The sequence below is a fragment of the Narcine bancroftii genome, unplaced genomic scaffold (assembly GCF_036971445.1).
Source record: "Narcine bancroftii isolate sNarBan1 unplaced genomic scaffold, sNarBan1.hap1 Scaffold_287, whole genome shotgun sequence".
Classification (NCBI taxonomy): domain Eukaryota; kingdom Metazoa; phylum Chordata; class Chondrichthyes; order Torpediniformes; family Narcinidae; genus Narcine; species Narcine bancroftii.
The window spans coordinates 151,581-170,486 of NW_027212022.1; the positions used below are offsets into that span (position 1 = coordinate 151,581).

Below are 18,906 nucleotides of genomic sequence, written 5' to 3' on the forward strand. Positions count from 1 at the left end.
CGCACAGGGGTTAATTGAATGATACCCACAGGGGTTAGTTGGATGAGACACAAAGGCATAAGTTAGATTTGACACACATGCATGAGTTGGAAGTGACAGACAGGCTTCGGGAGGATGAGACACACAGGGGTTAGTTGGATGAGAAACACAGGCGTTCAGTGGATGAGACGCACAGGCATAAGATGGATGAGACATAGCTGCCTTCGATGGATGAGACACACAAATGTTAGATGGATGAGACACACAGGGGTTAATTGGATGAGACACACAAGGGTTAGTTGGATGAGACAAAAAGACATAAGTTAGATTTGACACACAGGCATGAGTTGGAAGTGACAGACAGGCTTTGGGAGGGTGAGACACACAGGGGATTGGTAGATGAAACACACATATATTAGATGGATAAGACACACAGGCATTCGGAGATTGAGACACACAGGCATTAGATGTATGAGACACAAATGCCTTAGATGGATGAGACACACAGGCATTTGTTGGATGTAACACACAGGCGTTAGGAGATTGAGACACACAGATATTAGGTGGATGAGACACAAATGCCTTAGATGGATGAGGCATACAGGCGTTAGTTCGACGTGATGCACAGGCATTAGATGTATGAGGCACACAGGTGTTAGATGAGACACACAAGCGTTTATGCGTGAAATATACAGGGGTTAGATGGATGAGTCACACAGGGATTAGTTGGATGAGTCACACAGGTATTAGATGGATGAGACACACAGGCATTAGATGTATGAGGCAGGCAGGTGTTAGATGGATGAGACACACAAACATATGGATGAAATATACAGTGGTTAGATGGATGTGTCCTTTCCTTTCCTTTGGCTTGGATTCGTGGACGAAGTTTTATGGGGGGGCAATGTCCACGTCAGCTGCAGTCTCGTTTGTGGCTGACAAGTCCGATGCGGAACAGGCAGACATGGTTGCAGCGGTTGCAAGGGAAAATTGGTTGGTTGGGGTTGGGTGTTGGGTTTTTCCTCCTTTGTCTTTTGTCAGTGTGGTGGGCTCTGCGGTCTTCTTCAAAAGAGGTTGCTGCCCGCTGAACTGTGAGGCGCCAAGATGCACGGTTTGAGGCAATACCAGCCCACTGGCGGTGGTCAATGTGGCAGGCACCAAGAGATTTCTTTAGGCAGTCCTTGTACCTATTCTTTGGTGCACCTCTGTCTCGGTGGCCAGTGGAGAGCTCGCCATGTAACATGATCTTAGGAAGGCGATGCACCTCATGGATGAGAAATACAAGCGTAATTTGGTTGTTAGACACAGGTGTTAGATAGATTATACACACAGGCATTAGTTGGAAGAGACACACAGGCGTTAGAAGGTTGAGACTCACAGGGGTTAGGTGGATGTGACACACAAGGGTTAGTTGGATGAGACTCACATAATTTTGGTGGATGAGACACACAGGGTTTAAATGGATGAAACACACAGGCGTTACATGGATGTGACACACATGCTTTAGATGGATGTGTTACACGGGCGTTAATTGGATAAGACACACAGGCGTTAGGAGTTTGAGACAAAAAGGCATTAGGTGGATGAGACACACAGTGGTTAGTCGGATGATAAACACAAGGGTTTGTTGGATGAGACACATGGTGGTTAGATGGATGTAATACACAGACATTAGATGGATGAGACATTCAGGCATTAGATGGATAATCCACACCGGCGTTAGATGAATGATACATGCAGGCATTAGTTGGAAGACCCACACAGGGGTTAGTGGAGGATACACACAGGTATTAGTTGGATGAGACACACAGGCATTAGATGTATGAGACACACAGGCATTAGTTGGATGAGTCACACAGGCGTTTGATATATGTGACACACAGGGGTTAGTTGAATGAGACACAAAGGGGTGAGTTGGATTATACACACAGGCATTAGATGAATTATACACACAGGCGTTAGTTGGAAGTGACACACAGGGGTTAAATGTATGATACCCACAGGATTTAGTTGGATGAGACACACAGACGTTAGATGGATAATACACACAGATGGATATGACAAACAGGTGTTATGAGAATGTGATTCAAAGGTGTTAGATGTATGAGACACACAGGCATTAGATGGATGAGACACACAGGCGTAAGTTTGATGAGATGGATGTTACACACAGGGGTTAGTTGCTTGATACACAAAGGCCTTAAATGGATGAGACACACAGGGGTTAGGTGGATGAGACACACAGGTGTTAGGTGGATGAGACACACAGGCATTAGATGGATGAGACACACAGGGGTAAGATGGAATAGACACACATGGGTTAGATGGCAGAGACACAGGGTTGAGATGGATAAGAGACTCAGGTGTTAGATGTATGTGACACACAGGGGTGATGGAATAGACACACATGGGTTAGATGGAAGAGACACAGGTTTGAGATGGATCAGAGACTCTGGCATTAGTTGGATGAGACCCACATTGTTTAGATGGATGAGACACACAGGCATTAGATAGATGTCACACACAGGGTTTAGATGGATGAGACGCAAAGTCGTTAGATAGATGAGTCACGCAGGGGTTAGATGGATGAGTCACATCGGCGTTAGATGGATGAGACTCTCCAGCGTAATTTGGATTTGGCGCACAGGTGTTAGTTGGGTGAGACACACAAGCATTAGATGGAAGAGACACAGGGTTTATTTGAATAAGACTTACAGGGTTTAGGTAGATGAGACACACAGGCGTTAGGTGGATGAGACACACAGTCATTAGATGGAAGAGACATACAGAGGTTAGTTGGATGAGACTCACAAGGTTTAGGTGGATGACACGCACAGGGTTTAGTTGGATGAGACACAGAGGTGTTATTAGCTGGATGAGAAACACAGTGGTTTGATGGATGAGACACACAGGGTTTAGATTTATGAGACACACAGGGTTTAGTTGGATGTGATACACAGGCATTAGATGGATGAGACCCACAGGCATTTGATGGGAGAGACACACAGGCGTTAGGTGGACGAGACCAGAGGCCTTAGATGGATGAGACACCAGGCGTTAGATGGATGAGACACACAGGCGTTAGGTGGATGAGACACACGAGGGTTAGAAGTAAGAGACACAAGGTTGAGATGGATGAGAGACTCAGGCGTTAGATGGATGTGACACAAAGGGGTTAGATGGAAGAGACACACAGGCATTAGTTGAATGAGTCACACAGGGGTTAGTTGGATGATACACACAGGGGCTAGATGGATGATCCACACCGGCATAAGGTGGATGATACATGCAGCTGTTAGTTGGAAGAGACACACAGACATTAGTTGGATCGAACACACAAGCGTTAGATGTACGAGACACACATGCGTTAGGTGGATGTGATACACAGGCGTTAGGTGGATGAGACATACAGAAATTAGATGGATGATACATGCAGGCGTTAGTTGGATGATACACACATGCGTTAGTTGGATGAGACACACGTGTTAGGTGAATGAGACACACAGGGTTTAAATGGATGAGACACATAGGTGTTAGAAGGATGAGACACACAGGCAATAGTTGGATGTGACATACAGGCATTTGATGGTTGAGACACAGAGGCGTTAGATGGATGAGACACATAGGCGTTAAATGGATGAGACACAGAGGCCTTAGATGTATGAGACACAGATGGGTTAGTTGGATGAGACACAGAGGCCTTAAATGGATGAGACACACAGGGGTTCCATGGATGAGACACACCGGGTTAGATGGATGAGACCCACTGGGCTTAGATGGATGAGACACACAGGCGTTGGGTGGATGATACACACAGAGGTTAGGTGGAATGGAGACACAGGGCTTAGATGGATTAGACACATTGGGGTAAGTTGGATGAGACACACAGGCATGAGTTGGATGTGAAACACATGCATTAGATGGATGAAACACACAGGGGTTTGTTTGATTGGACACACAGGCGTTCGATGCATGGAGAGTTTGTAAACTGGATTCGAAATTGGCTGTGTGGGAGAAAACAGAGGGTGGTAGTGGACTGGAGATCTGTGACGAGTTGGGGGCCTCAGGGATCGGTGCTCCGATCATTGTTGTTTGTCGTCTATTTCAGTTATCTGGATAATAATGTGGTAAATGGGTTCAGCACGTTTGCTGACGGTACAAAATTTGGAGGCGTTGTGGAGCAAGGAAGATTTTCGAAGTTAGCGGAGGGTCTGGACCAACTTGGAGAATGGGCAATAAAAAATGGGAAATGGAGTTTAATGCAGAGAAGTGTCAGGTGCTGCAGTTTGGAAGGGCAAACCAAGGTAGGACATACACAGTGAATGGTTGGGCCTGAGGAGTGTGGAGGGTCAGAGGGATCTCGGACTACAGAGACATTATTCCCTGAAAGTGGCATCACATGTGTTCAGAGTTGTGAAGAGAGCTTTTGATATCTTGGCTTTTATAAATCAAAGTATTGGGTATAGGAGTTGGCATTTTATGTTGAAGTTGTTTAAGACATTAATTTGTGAGGCCAAATTTGGAATATTTTGTCCAGTTCTGGTCACCTAACTGTCAGTAAGATTGAAAGATTTACTAGGATGTTGCCTGGACTTCAGGAACCGAGTTACCAGGAAAGATTAAACAGTTTATGACTATTCCTTGGAGCCAAGAATGAGGTGAGATTTGATCAGGTTTTCAAGATTATGAGAGGTACAGACAGAGTGGATCGAGTAGGGCTTTTTCCACTTAGATTGGGGAGATCAATATGAGAGGCCATAGTTTTAAGCTGAAGGGTGAAATGTTTAGGGGGAAAGTTCATTCAGAGAGTGATGGGTGTGTGGGACGAGCTGCCATCTGATGTGGTGAATGTGGGCTCAAGTGTGTGTTTTAAATTGGATAGAAACATGGATGGGAGAGGCCTGAAGGGCTATGGAATGGGAGCTGGTCAGTGGGACTGGCAAGATGATGGCCAGTACAGACTAGAAGGGCAGAATGGCCTGTTTTCTGGGTTGGAGTGTTCAATGGTTCTAAATTTGATCTTTTAACACGTACAATTGAATGCCAACTCCAACTTTTGGAGAATAAGAGTCTGTTCTATATCCATGGTGATAAATTTAGTCTGTTGTCAGCTAATCAGTTGAGAATATATGAAGCAAGACAGCAAATTACAAACAACGAAATAGAGGATCATAACGCTATTTCGGATCACTCCTGACACGCTCAGGAATTTTTACTCCCAATTTTACTCCTCTGAATTTCAAAATGCTAATAATTAGATGGAGAATTTTTAAATAGTCCTGTGTATTCTCCAGATAACAAAATGACATTAGGTGAAAACGGTGGGGGAGGGTGAGGTCGGGGGAGGTGCATGGTCCCAAAGGCAGGAGGTAAGAGGTGGATGAGGGAGGGAGGGCACAGCAGAAGGCAGGGGGAGGGGGGATGGCTCTGTGAATGGAGAGGGAAGTGGGTGGAGAGCTGCCGGGAAGATGAGTGAAAGGAAGGGAGGGAGAACAGAGAGCAGGTCAGCAGAAACTGGAGGTCAATGTTAACACCATCTGGCTGGAGAGGAAATCAAGCGTTGTTCCCTCCAATTTACAGGTGGTCTTGGTGGAATAGTTCACAGGGCTGTGGACAGACATGTGAGCGTGGTAGTTGGTGGGTCAGAATTGAAGTGGTCGGCCACAGGGAGATCCCCATCACTAATGTGGACAGAGTGAAGGTGCTCAGAAAAGCGACCTCACAGTCTGTGCCCTGTCTAACTTTGGGTCCGTGCCCCTCCCCCTTTACCATTTTGTTCAGGTACCTGCCAACATTTTTCCACACCTTGATGAAGGACTCAAGCCCGAAATGTCGATTATGTATCTTTACTGTTGGTCTATAAAAGACACTGTTTGACCTGCTGAGTTTCTCCAGTATTGTGTTTTTTACATCAACCGTGTCTCCAGACCTGATTGTGAAATGAGGGTTAAACAAACAGTACCCAACACACAGGCACGACACACCAAGTAACTCAATGGCACAAATCTGGTTACAATCTGTAACGGGTGAGACACTGCAGTCTTGCCAGAAATAGCCCCCACCCTGATCAGCCACAGCATCGCCCACTGCTCACAGCCTGGATCAGGCCCCTCACAGTCAGTCTCCCATGGCCTCCAACCTGGAGTGAAGCTCAGGGATGTCTCGAGATCCAAAGATGGGTTCATCTCCACTCAACTGCCTTTTCCCCATATCCCTTCATTTCCCTACTATGTACAAATCTTTCCAAACATCTTAAACCTATTTACCGAGGTGGCCTCCACTGCTTCCATGGGCAGCGAATTCCACCCTCTGGGAAAAGCAGTTCCTCCTCATCTCCACTCTGGAGACCTGCACCCAGGTCTCCAGATGCAGCCTCACTGGTACCTGGTACAGTTGCAGCAGGACCTCCCTGCTCCTAAATTCCATCCCTCCGGCAATGAAGGCCAGTGTCCCATCTGCCTTCGTTAGCCGCCACACCTGCAAACCAACCTTTTGCGATTCATGCACCAGCCCTCCCAGGTCCTTCTGCACAGCAGCGTGCTGCAATCATTTTCCATTTAGATAATCATCTGATCTTCCATTTTCGGAATTAAAACAGAATTTTAAGTCGTGAACAAGTCCTGAAATTCGCTGTTTTGCAGCAACATCATTATGAAAACATTGATATTATAACCATTTTACAACATCACTGTAAAAAATAAGTGCTCAAAAAGTCAGGCAGTGTCTGTGGTTCATGGATCAATCCAGAATCTGGTGGCAGTGGGGAAGAAGCTGTGCTTGTCTTCAGGGTCCTGGATCTTTTCCCCGATGGTAGCAGAGTGAAGGGGGCCTGGCCTGGGGGGTGGGGTTTTTGAGGATAGAGGCTCGTCAGCCTTCTGAGTTACAATCTGTAACGGGTGAGACACTGCAGTCTTGCCAGAAATAGAATTTTCTGCACCTTCCTGGCTCATAAGATGTTTTGGGTGCAGGATAGGTCGCCCATTACACACTCACCAAACTGTGTACTCTCTCCCCGATGGAGAGCAATGGAAAGCGGCCAATCCTCATTGTCCTGAAGTCCACCAACATCCCCTCGGTCTTGTCCGCATTGAGACACGTTGCTGTTCTCGCGCCTGCTTTAAGAACCTCCCCTCTGGGCTCATCACAAGTAAACGTGGAGGTTTACTCAGCTGCCCTTGCATTTGGGTTTGGGAGGGACAGTGACCATGGGGCCGTTTCAGGGAGCAGGCCAGGGTGAGGTCGCTCCGTCTCTCAGGATAAATGGTGTCTGGAGGGTCATGTAAACCACTCCCTCTGGAACAGTGGTTCTCAATCTTTCTCCTTCCACGCACAAAGCTCCGTGATCAAGAAAGGGTTAGTTCATGAGGTACGTGAGTGGGAAGAACAAGGTTGAAGACCACTGGCCTGGAGCGAGTCAGAAGGTTGACGATCGCCCACCTGACCACTGGCCCCCTTAATCACCTAGCGATTAGCTGAGCCAGATCCTCCGGCTTCCTGCACAATAAAGCCCACCACGAGGAGTAGCTCGTTCGCTTTTAGTCTTCAGTCCTGGGATGGTCCCAGCTCTACTGCAGGATGCAAACTGTGGACAACACTGGTGGAGTCGTTGGTACATTGGGCGTGACACAGGGATGTGTTGCCCAGACTAGACAAGGAATGGAGGAGCACGTTGCAATCCTCGCTGGCTATATGTCTGTCCAGTTACTGATATCGGTCGTGTAAGACCAGTGTGACTGGATTGTACTCTGTGTGTGTGTAAATCTGAGTAAAATGGTTCCACCCCCACCTGCGGTTTCAGTAACCAGTGGTCAACTGTGGTCCGAAACTGATCCACTCTCTCCCCACAGCCTCGTGTCTGTCCCCACACTGACCCCACTCTCTCTCCCCACAGCCCTGTTTGTCCCCACACTAACCCCACAGCCCCGTGTCTGTCCCCATTGCCCCGACCCTACACGGACCCCACTCTCTCCCCAGTCCCGTCCCCACACTGAACCCTCTCCCCACAACCCTGTCCCCACTGACCCTTCTCTCCCCACCCCGTGTCAGTCCCCACAGCCCCATGTCTGTCCCCACACTGACCCCTCTCCCCACAGCCCTGTCTGTCCCGTGATCCCTCTTCCCTCAGCCCTGTCTGTCCCGTGATCCCACTCTTCCCACAGCCCAGTGTCTGTTCCCACGCTGACCCCACTCTCCCCACACTGATCGCACTCTCTCCCCACAGCCCTGTGTCTGTCAGCACACTGATCCCTTTACCCTACGTCGGCCCCCACATCCCTACTAAAAGGTTTACAGATACACGAGTTTCCCATATGGCTTTGCTAAATATATATCGTGTTTGCACGATGTCCACATCGCATCACTCCCATTCCACGGAACGCATCAACGTGAAGTGTACGTACCCTGTACAGGGTTCAAAACTATCTGTAGTTTCTGGCTCTCTGGGGGTCTTGGAACATAAACCCTGTGGATAGTGGGAAGGGGGAATCTCCAATGTTCATTTGCTGCGATCCCCTTCCGTGATTTCCCATGTTCATCCTGTGTCCAGATCCATCGCTCCATGAACCCACCAAACATTTTTCCCTCCTGCACAATAAAGTGGCGAGATGAGGGCGACGCTCAATGCCCTCCGCAGTTTAGGGCTGGCCAGCGTGGTCCAGGCCTTTCAGCCCTCAATGCTCTACTGGCCCATATAAACCTCCACAATCTCAACCAGCCCTTGCGACCTTTATTTTGGTTTGGTTCAGGCCTCCTTGCAATTGCTGAAAGACCACGGGACCCCCTTCCTTGTGAAGATCATGGCTTCTTGCGTCCTTCTCTCTACATAAAACCTTTAGTATTTCAGTCTGTGGCCCCTGTTGAGAATGGCCGAACTAACCCTTTCCTCTCTTTCTCACCCACAACCTTCTTCCATCCATGTGCCAATGAGTCTATTAAACGTGCCTTGTCTACCAGTCTCCACCACCCCTGCTGACGATTCCAGGTACCCATGATTCTGGGTACAAAAACTTACCCCTGATGCCTCTCCTAAACGTTCCTTCCCCTCACCATTTGCAGATGATCTCTTGTGTCTGTGACTGTCGCCTAGGAAAAAGGGCGCTGGCTGTCCACACCCGTCAGAATCTGTCGACCTCAATCAAGTCTCCTCATCCTTCTTCGCTCCAAAGAGAAAAGCCCCTCAGCTCTGTTACATTACATTCCGCAATCCAGGCAACGTCCTGCTGAATCTCCTCTGCCCCTTCTCCATAGCTACCACGTCCTTCCTGTCATGAGGTGACCAGAACTGAACACAATATTCCCAGTGTGGTCTCACCAGGGTTTTACAGAGCTGCAACATCATCTGTCGGCTCTTGAACTCAATCCCCCGGTGAATGAACACATTGTAGCCCTTCTCAACCTCTCCATCCACCTTGAGGTCTGTGGATTTGGACCCCAAGATCCCAGTTCCTTCACGCTCCTGCCATGAACCTTCAGTTCCACCTTGTAAAGTGCAACACTTCACACTTACCTGGATTGAACTCCACCTGCCTCCGGTCCGGCAACTCTGTAGCCTGTCTATACCCTGTTGTAACCTCCAACACTGTCTTCAACTTTCCTGTCACCTCAATGACCCTCCCCAAACTTCCCATCCTATCCTAACCTTCCTCCGTGTTCTTCCAAACTGCAAACACAGTCCCAGACAAATCAATCTCCAACCTCCCTTTCACCAGCACCCACCCCTTCAACAAGGTCATTGCTCCCACCTCAAGCCCTCCCCACCCACCCGGGCAGCTCATCAAAGACCCACCCCACTCTGTGTGAGGTGGATGTCTCCCCTTTAAACCCATGACCCTCCAGTATTAGACTCCCGAATGGGGAGAAGGTGGCCATCTAACATCTCCATGCCCCCCCAACTTGTGGGATGTTTATCCCCTCCACCACCCCACCCAACTTTCTATGTTTCAGGGATAAACATCCCAGCCAAAGCCAGATCCTTTCGAGATCCCAGCCAGTGAATGTGGAGACACCAGTGGGGGCCACAATCAGATGAACCGCAGGTATGGACGTGTCACCTGCTCCGCTCCTTGTCCTGTTCAAACCCCCCTCCATCTCTGTAACCCCCTCCGCTCCCCGTCACCCTGTTCAACCCTCCTCCCTGTCTCTGTAACCCCCTCTGCTCCCTGTCCCCCTGTTCAAACATCCTCCCACTCTGTAACCCCCTCCAGTCCCTGTCCCCGTTCAAACCCCACTTCGTCTCTATAAACCCCTCCGCTCCCCGTCCCCTGTTCAAACCCCCTTCCCTGTCTCTGTAACCCCCCCCCCCGATCTCTGTTCTCTGCTCCCCCCCAAAGGCATCTGTGGAAATAAGTCGAGCTTACAGTCAGTAGTAGTTTTATGAAATTTTATATAAACAAAATTAAAGCAGAATATTGGAATTGGCCAGGCCTGTTGGTGTGTTGTGCCCACACCATCCCCACTGCCCGACACTTCCCAAAACACCCGGATGTCGGGATCGGTCCTCTGTCTCACGATTCCTCCATGGAACTCCAGCCTAGCCACGAAGCAGCCTGCTGAGGAGAGATGGGTGGGGGAGAGAGAGAAGCAAGGACAATATCACCACTTTGACAGGAAGAGAGAGGTGGAACCCATCCAAGGTTCCTCCGCAGAGACAGCCCCTGTCCCGTCATGGAAATGGCGGGGGGGGGGGGGGGGTGTTTGGCGTGGACTAGAAGGGCCAAGATGGCTTGTTTCTGTGATGTGTTTGTTAAATGGTTATATGGTCAGTAGGGTTTGGTGGGAGGGGGTGTTCGATGTGGACGAGAAGAGCCAAGTTGGCCTGTATCTGTGGTGTATTTGGTAGATAATTATATGGTCAATGGTGTAGGTGGGAAGGGATGTTTGGCGTGGAGCAGAAGGGCCAAGTTTGGCTACTTCTGTAGTGTAATTGTTAGATGGTTATATGGTCAGTGGGGTTAGGTGGGAGGGGGTGTTCAGCATGGATCAGAAGGGCCAAGATGGCCTGTTTCTGTGGTGTTACGTACCAAGTATTACAAAAGAATATGAATAAGTCAGAATGGGAGAAGTTGAAGCCTAAATGGGAAAATGATTTAGGTTTTGTTTTTCCTGAAGATTATTGGGCAGATACGTGTCATGACAGTGTGACTAAATTGACGAATGTGTGGTATGGAATGGTTAATTATAATTTTCTACATCAGTCGTATTTAACCCCAGAGAAATTGAAAAAATATGGTTTTATTAATTTGGATTCTTGTTTTAGATGTGGTGTATGTACTGGAACTTTTTTACATGCTGTTTGGTCTTGTGTGCATATACAACCATTCTGGGATGAAATTAAGTTAATTTTGGAAAAACTATATAATTTTGTTACCATTAGATCCATCTATTTTTTTAATGGGTTATACGATTCCTTTAAAGGGATTAGGGTTAGATAAATTTCAAATTGCATTTATATATTTAACATTGTCTGTAGCTTTAAAATGTTTAGCAAGTACATGGAAAGATATCATAGTGATTAATATAATGCGATGGCAGAATGAATTGAAAGCTTGTATGGTTATGGAAAAAAATTACATAATCTGCATAATTATTCTTTTTTTGTTAATAAGTGGTTACCATATTTGGAGTATATGCATTTAGATATATTTTGATTTATTATATATTCTTAGTTTCTGTTTATATATTTTTGGCTCTCCTTAAGAGAGCTGACTGACGGGGTGGGGGGCAGTGAGGATTTGATTTAACTTTTTGGGGTTTTTTTTCTTTCTTTGTTTTTTTGATTTTTTTTATATATATTCATATAAAACTTTCTTTATGGAATATATTCTAATGATTCTTCAAATAAATAAAGTTTAATTTTAAAAAAGTAGACAAATTGATAAAATAGAGAACCTAAAAAATTATTTGCAGAATATATCTGAATAAAAAACAGATTGAATAAATAAGAAATTATATTATAATTCAAATACAAACTTATAGAACAAAGAAATTAATTGAGAAAACTAGTCGGAAGCATTATGAATTGGGGGAAAGAGCACATAAAGTTTTGGCTTGGCAATTGAAGACGGAACAAATTTCAAAGAGTATCAATGCTATTAAAAGGAATTCAAAAATTACATAAACCACAAGAAATAAATGATTCTTTCAAGATTTTTATTTTAATTTATATATATCTCAATCTGATAATGATGAAATTAAGGTTAATAATTTTTTATCTGAAATTCATCTTTCTTCTTTAAATTGCCAAGATCGGAAAGATTTAGATGCCCCATTTACAGTTAAAGAAATTATTAATGCTCTTAATTCTTTACAAAGTAGTAAGTCCCCAGGAATGGATGGTTTTCCGCCGAAATTTTATAAGATATTTAAAAATTTGTTACTACCTCCTTTTATGGTTGAAACAAGCAATGGAAACCCATTCTTTACTGGAATCTTTTTCAAATTCAATTATAACTGTTATACCCAAGGAAGATAATTTATCAAAAAATGAATCTTATAGGCCAATATCATTATTAAATGTTGATTATAAAATTATAGCCAAAATTTTAGCAAATAGATTGACTAAAAATTTACTGGATTTAATTCATATGGATCAATCAGGTTTTGTTAAAAAGCGACAATCTGCAGATAATATTGCTAAATTAATTAGTTTAATATATGTTTCAAAAGAAGTCAGATTTGGCATTGGTTCTAGCTTTAGATGCTAAAAAGACTTTTGATAGATTAAAATGGAATTATTTCTTTAAGGTGTTAGAAAAATTTGGGGTTTGACCAATATTTGTTAATTAGGTTAAATTTTACATAAAAACTCTTCTGCTAAAGTTGTGACTAATGGACAAATTTCTTCAGCTTTCTCTAGACGAGAATGTCCATTATCTCCAGCTTTATTTGTTTTAGCAATTGAACCTTTAGCAGAATTAATAAGTCAAGATATTAATATTAAAGTTTCTAGTGAGGAATAGTAGATTAATTTGTTTGCTGATTATGTTTTGATTTATATAACAGATCCTATGAACTCTTTTTTATGTATGAGGCTGAAAACATGGCAAAACATCAGGTAATAAAATTAATTGGAATAAAAGTGAAATTATGCCTTTGGTTGAGATTATAATCAATGTGCACAACTTGTTCAATTTAGATGGTCAGATAATGGAATTAAATATCCAGGGATTAAAATTGACAAAAATTTGGATAAATTGAATGATTTACCATTATTTAATAAAATCAAGGATGATTTAAATAGATGGGATGATTTACCTCCAACTCTTAATTACTAGCAAAAATTGTATTAAATGAATATTTTTCCAAGGATTCAATACCTTTTTCAATACATCCCTTGCAGTATACCTAGGAAATTTTTTAAAGATTTGTACTCAATTATTAGGAAGTTTTTATGGAAAGGAAAGATGGCTAAAATTTGTTTAGAAAAATTAACTTGGAAATTTGAATTAGGAGGTTTACAACTTCCACATTTTGACAACTATTATAAAGCTGCTCAATTGAAGTTTATTAATGGAATGTTTGATTTAAGAGAAATCTTTAACTTGGGAAAAAATAGAATTAAGTAAAATAGATAAAAATTATATGCAGGAATTTGTTTATAAATGGAATTCAAAATTGTTAATATGTACTAAAGATCCACCTATTTTGAAAATTTAATTATGGAATAAAATAGATACAAACGAGAAGACATGAGCTGAGAGTTGGGGCAAATGTTTAGAGGAAACATGGGGGAGGGGGGACTTCTTTACTCAGAGAGCGGTGGGGGTGTAGAATGAGCTTCCAGACGAAAGGGCGGAGGCAGGCTCGATATTAGCATTACTGGAGAAGTTGGATTTGTACATGGACGGGAAAGGAATGGAGGGTTACAGGTTGAGTGAAGGTCAGTGGGATTAAGTGGGAGGGAATGTTTGGCGTGGACTAGAAGGGCCAAGTTGGCCTGTTTCTGTGCTGTAATTGTTAGATGGTTATATGGTCAGTGGAATTAGGTGGGAGGGATGTTCGGCATAGACTAGAAGGGCCAAGTTGGCCTGTTTTTGTGCTGTAATTGTTAGATGGTTTTATGGTTAATGGGGTTAGGTGGGAGCGGGTGTTCGGCATGGACTAGAAGGGCCAAGTTGGCCTGTTTTTGTGCTTAACTGTGAGATGGTTATATGATCAGTGGGGTCAGGTGGGAGGGGGTGTTCAGCATGGACTAGAAGGACCAAGTTGGCCTCTTTCTTTGCTGTGTTTATATGGTTTTAGATATATATGCGAATTTTGCCCCTTCCCCAACACTCACCTGGTGCCCTGCCCCCCTCCACTCATCTGCTGCCCTCCCCTCACCCAACACAGCCACAGCTGCTCCCCGTCCATGGCACTCACCCACAGCCCCGGTCCGCCACATCCATCACTCGGCCTGGGGGGTCTCGTCGGGTTCAGGTGATGGGTCCCCTTGCCCCGAGTCATTGTTCCTCTCCGGTGTTGCCGACGGGGATCGGGACGGAGCTGGGACAGGGGTGGGGGAAGGGGTGGGGACAGGGGAGGGTGAGTGCTCCTGCGCTGCCGGGGAAGGGTCCTTGCTGGCCGGCTTCTCGGGGGACCCGTGCTCAGCCGGGGTGGGCTCCTGGGGGGCTGGGGATGGAGAGCGAGAGCGGGAGCCTGAGGCGGACTTGGGAGGAGAGCGGGAACGGGAACGGGAACGAGAGGCCCCCGCAGGCCTGGCCGGTAGCGGAGAGGGTGACTTAGAGCGGGAACGGGAACGGGAGCGGGAACGGGAGGGGGAGAGAGAGCGGGAACGAGAACGGGACACCCTGCCCCGTGACTGGCCCTTTCCCCGGGCCCCCGGCTTGGAGCGGGAACGGGAACGGGAGTGGGAGCGGCTGGAACGCGACCGGGAACGGGAGCGGGAACGGGAACGTCGTCTCCGTCTGGGACTGTGGGTGCAGGGAGAAGGGGAGTGGTACAGGCGGAGTGAGCAGGGAGAGGGAGGAGGGGTCAGAGGGGAAAGGTGGGGAGGGGGAGGGGGGAAACGGTGGGAAGGGAAGGAGGGGAAAGATTGGGGGATTGGGGTGAAGGGAGGGGGATTGGGGAGAGAGAGGGGCATTGGAGGAGGGAGGGGGTATATACAGAAGGTGGGAAATGGGGAGAAGGAGTAGGAATAGGAAAAAGAGGGTGGATTAGGGGAGGGAGAAGCAGAGAGAAGGGAGATGGAGGAAAAAAATTAAAGTTAAAATCAAACCAAAGCAACAAGACAGCAAATAATTCAGTCTCTCGGTGAATATTCCACCACCCCCCACCCGTACTCCTGGGGTCTCCCCATAAATATTCCCTCCATTCCCGGGGTCTCCCCATGAATATTATCCGCCCCCCCCAACTCCCGAGTCACCCCGTGAATATCCCTCCCTCACTCCCAGGGATCTGTCCGTGAATGTTATCTCCCCCACTCCCAGGAGTCTCCCCATGAATATCCCCCCCTTAATCCCAGGGGTCTCTCCGTGAATATTATCTCCCCCACTCCCAGGGATCTGTCCATGAATGTTACCTCCCCCACACCCAGGGTGTCTCTCTGTGAATATCATCTCCCCCGCTCCCGGGGTCTCCCCGTGAATATCCCCCCCCTTCACTCCCAGGGGTCTCTCCGTGAATATCCCCCCCTCACTCCCAGGGACTCCCGTGAATAACCCCCCCCAAAACACAGTTCTCTCCACTATTCCTGGCTTTGTGTGACATCCCCTTCTCCGAGTTCTGCCTGTTCTACTCCAGGTTAGAAGTGAAATGATGATGGCCGGATCAGTGCTGGCACATCCGATTTAGGGAACCCAGCAGCAGTGAGGCTCAGCAGATTGGATCGAGGGTCCCGGTACCCCCATTATGCTCTTCCCCCTCCCCTCTCAATCCACTTCCCCATCTACTCCCCTCATACCTGGATTCCCAACTCTCTCCCTCCTTCGCACCCCGCGGACCCCAGTCACACCGTCAAATGGCTCCCCAGATTCATCTTGCCTATCACTTCTTCTTCTCCTCTACCCCCTTGACCCACTCCCCTCCCCTCCCCTCCCCTCATCCCCATGAGAGCCCCACTATCCCCATGGCGCTCTCCCCAACCTCCCTCTGGAACCTCCCCTATTCCTCCTCTTTCCCCATGACACTCTCCCCCACCCCTCCCAGACCTTCCCATCCTCCCTGTCCCTCCTTGACCTACCCTATCCCCCACTCTTCCCTCATTCCTCTCCCATGGAACTTCTCCCCACCCCTGTATCCCCAGCACATTCTACCCCATCCCTCCCTCCCAAGCTTACCCCCAACCTTCCTCCCGATCATTAGCCACACTTCCCCTCTCAGCACCCAATTGCCTGCGAGATCCAGCAACCCCCTCCCCCTTGGACTATCCCCACACTCCCTCCTCCTTATACAAGTCCCACCTCCCCTCTCCCCCAACAGCATCCCTTTAACCCCCACCAGGCCCTCCTCCCCCACCCTCCTCCTGGACACCAGCCCAACCTCCCCTCACCACTCCTTCCACCCTGGATTCACTTCATCCACCCTTCCCCCTCAGACCTCCCCTCCAGGACAAGGGGGGGGGGGGGGGAAGGGTGGGGGAGGGGGATGGGGTGGTGAGGCGGGAATGAAGACCTGATGCTGGTGTCCAGGACACGTCCCATCTGTCCCACCTTCCCCACCCACCCCCCCACCTCGGATCCAACACTGCAGTGCCATATTTCCCAACCCCAAGACCCACCTCCTGCTGCGCCGGTACCGACTGGCCCGCCGGTTGCCCGAGCCCCCTCCTCTCCGATACGAGTCCGGGGGCCGGGAATAGCGGGCCATCTGCACCCTGAGCTCCCGGCCGTCGAGGATTGCCCCATCCATGGCGTCAATGGCGTCCTCAGCATCTCGCTTGTCGTAGAAACGCACAAAGGCAAAGCCCCGGCTCTCCCGGGTGAAGCGGTCCCGGGGGATGTAGACATCTCCCACCTGGGGGGTTGGAACAGGGAATGGAGGCGGGTGTGGGAGTTGGTGGGTTGCAAGGCGAGAGAAGTGGAGGAATGGATTTTGGCAGGACGGGAAGGAAGGAGCAGGGATAAGGAGGGTGGGTGGGAGGGAAAGGAAAAATGGTCAGTAATCAGCTCCTTCACCACAGAGTCTGAGAGAACACAACCCCCGCCCCCCCCACTCCTCGCCTGGTAGGAGTTAGTCCACGTACACAACATCCGCTGCACAACTGGAGGGAGTTAGTCCATGTTCATGATATCCGCCGCACATCTGGGGGGGGAGTGGGCCGAGTTATTCCATATACACAGCATCCACTGCATACCTGGAGGGAGTTATTCCACATACATAACATCCACTGCACACCTAGAGGGAGTTATTCCATATACACAACATCCACTGCACACCTGGGGGTGGGGTTGGATGAGTTGTTCCATATACACAACATCCACTGCGCACCTGGAGGTAGTTAGCCCATGTACACAAGATACACTGCACGCCTTGGGGGTGGGGTGAGTTAGTCCATGCACATAAGATCCAACACACATCAGGAGGAAGTTAGTCCATGTACACATCCAACCCACAGCTGGGTGGATTAGTCTGTGTACACAACATCCGCCACACACCTGGGGTATATTAGTCTATATACACATCTGCCCCATACCTTGGGTGAGTTAGTCTGTGTACACAAAATCCACCCCACATCTGGGGTGAATTAGTCCATGTATACAACATCCACCGCACACCTGGGAGATTCAGTCTGTGCACGCAACATCCACCCCATACCTAGAATTAATCTGTGCACATAACATCCGCAGCACACCCCCATTTCAACCCTCCTTTATCAACAAGGAGTGTGAAGTAACACACCTTCAGCTTGCCAGGGGTGAGATAGTCCATGTAAATGACATCCACCATGCACCTGGGGTGAGTTAGTCCATCTACACTACATCCACTGCACACTCTACATCGCGCTTCTCCAAACCTACGAGGCAGGAGTGCTGTGGAAGTCAAGGGAAATGGATACCTTCTGAGGCAAATAGAAACTTCAAACTTTCTGAGGAAAACATTCCTCGGAATGTTCTTTGGATGGGAGGGGAAGCGGTTCGAGCAATAAGGAGAGGGTTCCAGGATAGGCTGGGACATTTTTCCCTGGAACGCCTGAGGTTATGGGGGGGGGTGGGCGGGGGGGAGACTTCTAGAGGTTTATAAAATCCCTCGAGGGGGCATGGATAAAATGGATGGTCACCATCTATCTCCCCCACCCCCTCAGAGGGTCATGGATTGAAGGGGAGATACTTACAGAAGCGACACCCCCCACTCCACATATAGGTCTGTGGGACAGGCTGCCAGGGAAGGGGTCAAAATGACAACACTGACCTTGTTTCAAGGGCATCAGGAACACGGAACAGGAAAGGGAGGGAAAGAGGAGGTGAAAGGGAGAGGGGAGATTGTAGCAGGTTGCAACAGGATACAGACAAGATGGGAGTTGGGGGAGAAGTGGAGGTGTTGTGCACAACGAGAAAGGCTTTCGAAGCTTGCAGAGGGATCTGGACCAGTTGGGAAAAATGGCAGATGGAATTTAAAGAAGACAAGTGTGAGGTGTTGCATTTTGGAAGGGCAAACCAAGGTAGGATGTACACGGTAAATGGTAGGGCACTGAGGAGTGCAGTAGAACAGAGGGACCTGGGAATACAGATTCAGTCTGTCACCAAAGACTCGCGTAAACCTCTACAGGTGGACCGTAGAGAGCATTCTGGCCGGTTGTATCTCTGCCTGGTACGGAGGCACCAACTCTCAGGACAAGAATAAACTCCAGAGGGTTTTTCACTCGGCCTGCGACATCACAGTCACCAGACTTCACTCCATCGAGGACATCCACGAGGCGGGGTCTTCAAAAAGTAGCTTCTATCCTCAAGGAGCCCCACCACCCAGGCCATGCCCTCTTCACTCTGCTACCAT

At 47.8% G+C, this 18,906-nt stretch overlaps 1 protein-coding gene across 4 annotated transcripts in view; it reads right to left on the reverse strand.

Moving 5' to 3' along the window:
- Window positions 1-10,343: 10,343 nt before the first annotated feature.
- LOC138750872 (serine/arginine-rich splicing factor 2-like) overlaps window positions 10,344-18,906 on the reverse strand; it is a 29,906-nt gene continuing 21,343 nt past the window's right edge. For 2 of the 4 annotated variants that reach the window (XM_069912983.1, XM_069912985.1), the window contains 3 exons: window positions 16,694-16,929; window positions 14,338-14,888; window positions 10,344-10,523 (listed from right to left, as the gene is read on the reverse strand). In XM_069912983.1, coding sequence (XP_069769084.1) covers window positions 14,363-14,888; window positions 16,694-16,929 — 762 coding nt within the window. In that variant the 3' untranslated portion in view covers window positions 10,344-10,523; window positions 14,338-14,362. Of the gene's footprint in view, window positions 10,527-14,337; window positions 14,889-16,693; window positions 16,930-18,906 lie in introns of all 4 variants that reach the window. The other 2 variants (XM_069912982.1, XM_069912984.1) reach the window with 1 other exon arrangement.